This window comes from Branchiostoma floridae, chromosome 2, assembly GCF_000003815.2.
Source record: "Branchiostoma floridae strain S238N-H82 chromosome 2, Bfl_VNyyK, whole genome shotgun sequence".
Taxonomy (NCBI): domain Eukaryota; kingdom Metazoa; phylum Chordata; class Leptocardii; order Amphioxiformes; family Branchiostomatidae; genus Branchiostoma; species Branchiostoma floridae.
In genome coordinates, this window is record NC_049980.1 from 34,090,564 (window position 1) to 34,098,392 (window position 7,829).

General features: G+C 42.8%; 1 protein-coding gene across 1 annotated transcript in view; it reads right to left on the reverse strand.

Moving 5' to 3' along the window:
• Positions 1-2,912: 2,912 nt before the first annotated feature.
• Positions 2,913-7,829, reverse strand: part of LOC118409997 (ras-related protein Rap-2c-like) — a 7,381-nt gene continuing 2,464 nt past the window's right edge. The window contains exons 3-4 of the mRNA XM_035811441.1: positions 4,291-4,464; positions 2,913-3,969 (exon numbers count right to left, since the gene is read on the reverse strand). Of these exons, the coding sequence (XP_035667334.1) occupies positions 3,659-3,969; positions 4,291-4,464 (485 nt within the window). The 3' untranslated portion in view covers positions 2,913-3,658. The remainder of the gene's footprint in view (positions 3,970-4,290; positions 4,465-7,829) is intronic.

Here is a 7,829-nt window from a genome sequence, read left to right on the forward strand (position 1 = left end):
TAACTCCATTCATAGTATCAATAGTAACGTAATTACATGGTAATAAGATAGTTGAACTTGTTTCAGACAAGGAGGGTTGGGTCCCTTGTATTCCCATTATTGCATATACCTGAGTCTTGACATAAGATGTATTTCATTGTATTCACCTGTCCTCAAACAACCTATATATCTCCAATATGAAGTCTCTACCATGAAGTGACCACAAAAGAACTATGTAATGTCTTTATTAATTATGCAAATATTAGGTATTAATTAGAATAACGCACATTTTGGTATATGCACCAGGCCAAGGGATATCTTCACCTCCAACATGACTGTTTTTTCTAGTATTTAGGAACTGATGCATTTACCCGTGTTTCTTAAGACTGGTACTTTACCAGTGTTTGTGTAGCATTTAGCAACAGCTATATCAACTTGCGCGTAGATAGTGTTTATAATGAGAAACTATTATTCACGTGTGTTTTTGTTAGTGCTTTGGAAATGTTTCCAGCACAAGAAAGAAAACACTGTGACAAATTGAAAACATATAGCTGACGTATTCCGTACCATAGACGGTGTTGATTTATACGTTCGCAGTAGCACTGTTTTTATGCCACCTCAGCTGCAAAAATTGTCTTTTTCATTTCAATGTCATGTTTGCACCGAACAATATAGTATCGACTTTCGAGGTATGACAGGCATCTTACGGTACGGTAATAAGGTGCCATAAGGTACCAGGTAACACACCATACACGTTACTCCCCAGGTGCAGTATATTACCAGGTAGCGCACCTGTAATATGTAGTAACCAGCTGCTCTGGGGGGGGGGGGGGGCGAAAACCCTAAAGGGGGGCAAAATCCCCGGGGGGGCGAGATCGCTGTCACACCGGTACAAAACCGGCTTTTCCTATTGGACCGGTCCGGAAAAACCGGACCTGAAAAAAATGGGTGAACCGGATGCCTGATAAAAGCTCCTTGGTTGGACCTATTGGAAAATGAATAGATTATATCATCGGGGCATTCACACGTTTTGGGGCTTACTGGTCGAAGAAAATAACAAGAGTGAAGTAGCGTTGAGTCTATATATAGTCGTTTCTACCAAGGTTTACAGCTAATCGTACAGACGCAGTTAGCCTTGTAGGGTTTAAAACGCCATTTGGAGTCGAATACTCCACAAACAGATTTCTCCCAAGTGAAAGGGAGCATTATTTTGAATTTTGTCCATTCACAAGTTTTCACATACTGAGTCAGGTCCAGGTTCAGGTCCGGACCTGGACCTGATCCTCTGGACCTGAACCGAACCTGAACCGGACCTGGACCTAAAGTTTCTGTACCGGTACCCAGCCTTAAACCGTACCATTTCCTGAAAACCTTGTCTGGGAAACATGCATATCCCGCTGTTTATTATTTTTGCAGCACACTAGACATGTAAAACCCTTGTGGTGCTGGCAAAATTTCACTATAGATTTTCCCAATTCCTTTTTGATCCTAAAGTAGGGGTACTGTTTTCCCTAAGCTACATTTTTGATCAATGATGTATAACTTTAAAGGGTTATTTGGAAGGAAAGTAACAAACGTAGCATAGTGAAAACAGTAACAACATATGCTTCCCAACATTTGTTAAATCATCATGCTAAAACGCATCACTCCACATCTCACTCCTGCTATTTATTACATTTTATTCAGGACGTCCATAGGTGTCAGGTGGAAGTCTCGCCACACCTGTACAGCGGCTCTCCGACCATCAGCAGGAAAACTAACCAGCGGACCGTAGTGCCTGGAATCATAGCAACAGTTCCAGATAGGACCTGCATCTGTCTGAGGCTGTACAGCGGCTCTCCGCAGTAAAACTAGCCAGTAAGAAGTAAATCCTGGAATGATAGGAATGGGAATGTACCCAAGTAGGACCTTGTTTTTTAAACACCGTTCTGGCTTTCTGGAGTGGGAAACTAATACAAAGGACTGAATGTATAGAATGTAATGAAGCACCAATAAATGGGCACCAAAGTGATGAATCATCTACTGTACAATGGTAGTCACTTCCCATTGTAGAGAATGTACAAATCTTTCCTCATGAACTATTATTAGTTCTTTTACGTGAAGAACATTCTAGAAAGGGATTTGCCTTGGTGGCCTTATCAAGCACATTCACTGTTTTGGGGCGACTCCTATAAAATGCTGAACGGACGAGTGGAATATTGATTTGAATATGTCTGGTTGGTTTGTTTATATTGTGTCATACAGTAGAATTGCGATTTCTTTTGTTATAATTCATTGTTTATTCTCTAAAGTGACCCTTTATCAAACAGATTTATTTGTGAATTGATTGTTATTTACAATTACATGTAACGTTACTTGTATTAATTGTAAGTTTCATATCATTGTTATTCATTTGTTTTTGTGTCCCATGTTGGGTTTTCTTGAAAATCAGTCACATAAGTAAAGGAGTAACTTAACTGTCACCAAGATGAATTGATACAAAACAAAGAAATCTAAAAAAACTAGACAGAAGTTAGGCCATGGTAATTTGATTACATGGATGACATCTGCGCGTGCGTATCAATTTTCGTCCGTTTCCAGAAAAAGTTTTTAACCATATTGTAAATTTCACAAAGTAGCTGCAAAATGAACACATAAATGACGTAGATTTTAAAAGAATATCAGAAAACGGATATCAAGGTCACATAAGGCCAACGTAAGTTTCAAAGAAGAAAATATGTAAAAAACACAGATGAAAAATATATTGTACATACACTGTATGTTTGGTCATTTGTTTAACTTTCCTGACAACTTTGATTTCATGACGAAGACAACTTTTTTGGCTATTTTTTTTTCATTCCCACACTCGCATCAGTTTTTGGGGTCCCCAGAGGATGTCATCCATATAATAACGTGGCCTTTAGGAAAACAAAAACGAAGCAACAGAGTTCTGATGTGATCACAGTTTAATGATCTGTAGTTCTAGGCACATCAATCACCCTGCCGTGTTCACGGATAACAATTGTACCACATTTAGCGAGTAACGTCTTTTTAAACGAAAGGACTTCATCGCAAAACGTTATAGTTTTTTTTTCCCAACAGAACGCAGAAAAGCTAATGCTGTCATAATTGTCTTTATCACATGGACAAGTTTCATGAACAAGAAAGTACAAAATAAACATATTTACACGTGTCTCTGTTGTACCTTACCGTCATAGGCACGCATGCGCCAGTAATGGTACAGAGTCTGATGTTACATGGTACATCCAGTCTATCGGGGACTGGGCGGACTCTCTTCGGGGCTGTGTGGAGGTCTCCGCCGCCCAGGTCAACTATGGCACCCGGTAGTAGTTTTACGCAGTTGGAGAGAATTGTCCCTCCACGATAGCTCACTCCGACAGCGTAAAACCACTACCGGGTGCCACAACTGACCTGGGCGGTTGAGAGCCCCTGGCGTCCCGAAGTAGAGCCCGCCGAACCCACGGTAGCCTGTGTACCAGGTCAGGTTTAATGACGAAAAATAATTAACTCTACACGTTTTAATCACACCTCATGATGGCTAGGAGAGCCGGAATATGAGGGCTGTCAAGTTGGTGCTCTACGTGTCACCACACTTTCAACAAACGCAGTACAAAATATCCTTAGAAATGTACAAATGTCTTGCGAGGCAACCAGAGTCTTTTAGGGGCGAGGTGTTCAGCTACAAGATGCAGCACGACTCCTTCTGGTTCTTGGCGGCTTTCTTGAAGGAACTGATTGTCCTGATCGCGCTCGATCTTCTTTTCTCGGTTGCCTTCTGTTTGTTCGAGTCTCTGTTCTCGCAGGTTTCCGCGCTGTTCAACAAGGCCAGGAAGATGTCGTAGACGTTCCGGTTGTACTTGGCGCTGGTCTCCAGGAAGGGGCAGCGCCATTCTTCTCTTGCCGCCGTGACGGCCTCGTCTTTCTGCACCTCCCTGTCCACGGCCAGGTCCGACTTGTTCCCCACCATCACCAGAGGGATGTTCTCGGTACCTGAGGAGGAAAGAACAACACATCTGTTAAAACCGGCGGCATTCAGCGTTCAGGTAGGGAACTAAAAACACTTAGATTTGACAACAAGAGGGCTGTTTGTTTCAACTGCGCATGCTCAGCGAAATGCATTGTGGACAATTTGTCAAAGGTAAAGGCCCCTGCCTTGTAAACAGTTCTTGTCTTGTTTGACACATGCCCAGGCGTGTTTTATTTATGTCTCAGGGGCATTAACCTTTGACATATAATCCGCAGACGCATTTGGAACAATGAACAGCCTTATTAGAAAATGACCAGTAAAACATGGCGGACGTGTATACTGACCTTTGACATTAACGACGAGCTTGCGCAGTTTGTGCGCCTCCTTGAAGGACTCTGCATCGTCGATGGAGTAGACGATGATGAAGCCGTGGGCAGTCTTGATGTTCAGCTCCTGCATGGCGGGAAACTGGTGCGTGCCGCCCGTGTCCAGGATCTCGATGCAGTGCATGTTTCCGTCTGGAAAGGCAGGAGAGCGAACTGGTCAATAACTAGTCATGTCACGGGCAACAACATCAGTTTACACGGTTTATTCATCAACAAACACAGGATGGCTCCATTGCTGTTTGAAAAAGCACTTCCGAAATTTCTGACACGGACAACAGCATCTATTCATATGCTTGCACGATTGAATTCTAAGTTTTCAAACATTGTCATATTAAGAATTTTATGTTGTATATTGAACGGTTTATGAGTAAGAAAGTTCAGTCAAATTTAAACCGTGCATATACTTACTATCTCTTTTTGCACACAATTTTTATACATTTCTTTGTATTTTGGATACTTTTTTTAGGTCAATTGGTCTTTGCTAATTAGATTCAACGAAGCACTTCCGCCAAGCGTCAAAATATTCCCACGTGTTGATAGTCTGCGATCTATCTTATTTGCCAGACTTCCGTTCCACTGACGGCCAGGCCGCTAGAATACGCACTGTGACGTCAAACGCGCGAACGGCAGAAGACTTCACAGGAGCCGCCGCTGGCCGACATGCCGTATTTGGGGGTAAGTCAATCCTTGCCTGCGTCAGCTGGCCTCTGGGCACCACGTCAGTACTAAACACAATCACCTTGTCATCGTATTCACCGGAAGTGGTTTTATGATGCTCTTCATCGCTTGTTTGATGCGGCGAGCGTAACAAAAACACGTATGGCTTCTCCCTTACAGCAGCTACAGTTAAGATAGTAATCCCCAACTAGTAATGGTATCCGTCAAATGTTGGAATACTAAGAAATTGATGAAGAAAATAGAAAGAAATAACAATACAAATTCATCCCCGCTAACAGCTAAACAGCACCAATTACGTTCAGTGATAAGAATCAACTCACCGGAGGGTTATTTCAAGTGAATGAATGATATAAGGGATAGATATTTGAATGAATGAATGAATGAATGAATGAATGAATAATGAATGTATGAATGAATAATGAATAAACGAACGAATGATTATGCAGCCGTATGTGGCAGGCTCGCTCGCGCCTCTCCAGTGCACCGAGTTAGAAATTTTTGACAACAGCTTCAAGACTTTGTAAGATGCCAACACGTAGAGGATGACAGTCTAGGCAGTCATTAGCGATCTACACATGGATTCAACACGTCTGTAATGAGGCGGTAGTAAGAAGGTATTCTTGTTATCAAAAGCTTGCTTTGTCAAGGCGATCGCATAATTAGAGCTACGCCCATTGTGGGAAACACCATGTAAAATCCTATGTCCACGTCACAAACAATCAGCATGTATTTTTTGTTGTTTTTCTCTGTTGGACACCAAGCTAAGTTGACACGGCGGACACGGTTCGTTAGTGCGCCCTGTTAGACTTGAAATTGTAACAAACTGGTGGAGACAAATTCTGATACAATGTTGCAAATGACCGGGTTGAGTTTCGAGTCGGGTACCAGGTCCCCTTGCGTGCTGAGTGTCTGAGCGAAGCACCATCCAGAGGATTACATCCACTTGGGTTAAAAGGATGGAGAGCCGCCGGAGCTATGTAATGGCGGTTCCCACAATCTTCCTCTCCAGTTGAAGTGTTATGATCTTACCGGGGACTTGGCTTTCAGGCCTAGCATGAGTGTTTTTATAGGGTAACCGTAGAACAAAAAGCCATTTGAACACTCAATGTTACCCTGGTGCTCATGAAGAGTCACTGAACTTCAGTAACGGCAATGCGCAACTCAACGTGACTGCGCTACCTCCGCTTCACACAGAGCTCTCCGGAGCTGGAGTGTTATCGTCTGTCTGAGGAGAAGCGGGTTTGGCTTTTAGCTCGAGTGTTTTTGTAGAAAAACCGTAAAAAGAAAACGTTTTTTTTTTACACCTGGATCTATCGTTATCAAACCACAGGTCTGCAACGTGAGCCGTGAGCTAGAGTGTTTTTGTAGAAAAACCGTTGAAACGAAAACGTTTTTTTTTACACCTGGATCTATCGTTATCAAACCACAGCTCTGCAACGTGAACCCCGAGGTTGAGAATCAAAGCTAATGCATGTTTCCCTACTCGTGCAGTGCAAGATGAACTGAACTGACCTGAACAGTGCTTATTACTGCGTCACCATACACAGGACCGTAGACTGGTATCTGTACCGACCCATGAAGAGAGGAGATTAATTTACACTGTCTTGGATTCGTTGCGACGCTTTTTTTTACATAATAACGAGATTTTGAGATTACTCTTAAAGCTCTGCATAAAAAAACAATGCAGGATATGGTCAAAAAGTCTGCAGCTGTGAATTAGAACTATCCCAGGATGAAGTTTACTATTACTTCTATGATACTTTCTCCCAAACGTTAGCATTTCAATGACATTTCGCGTGAGAGGATAAGATATTCCCTAGAGTCTTTTGAGGACAAAACACATATAAACACGCCCACACCTAAGACAAGTCAAGGTTCCTAAGTCATCCTTCTGTAAACGCCAGCTTGGTTCTCGCGAAAACATCTAAATGTCATGTCTCGGAATCCACAGAGCCTGCGCTAGCGGTGCCTGCTGTAAGCGGGAGGTGTGTGTTTACATTAACCACAGAAAACTGACGGGGTTTTGTTTTTCCTGCTGTCTCGCAACGGCTTTCAGCTTACCTCGGGTCTGTACTTCTAACATTGGTGACTGACCAGGGACCAGTTTGCGCCAGTTTACATCAAAATATGTTATTTCTGAGTAAGGGTCCTTCAGTTGAGCCTTCCTCTAATTCCAGTCGCCTACTTTACACACGGACAAGGTGACTGACCGAGATAAGCTCTGCCCACTCATTTTCCAGCACAAGCACGTCCTCTATTACATAATTGTTGATCGTGTTCATCAATGCCACGAAAAGTCCATTCCCGCACCACGTACACCGCATTCAGAAGCTTCTCTAGTGACCACGACCCCCACGTACACCATATTTATAAACATATATAGTGACCACGACCCCCACGTACAACATAGTTACAAACATATCTAGTGACCTGTTTCTCGAAAACGGAAGGGACGACCTTTCAAGATCAATAAATAAATAAATAGATAAATAAAGACCACAGCCCCCGCGTACACCTCATTCACAAACATATCAAACTTATCTAGTGACCACAACCACCACGTACACCAAAATCACAAACTTCTCTAGTGACCACAGCTCCTTTGACTTAAGGGGTTTTCACGTCTGCCCGAGACCGGTGTATTACATGTGCGATACAGTTACTATAAGCCCTTCCGTGCTGTGAGATAGTTTCGCAACAACCGCCGGATTTTCAGCACCCAGGGCAGTTACGATTGTAAAATGACCTTCGTTACCAGGAGGCAACCTTCCTGCGATATTGTTACGTTCTAGAAACTACTAGTGAAATGAGCCTCTTTC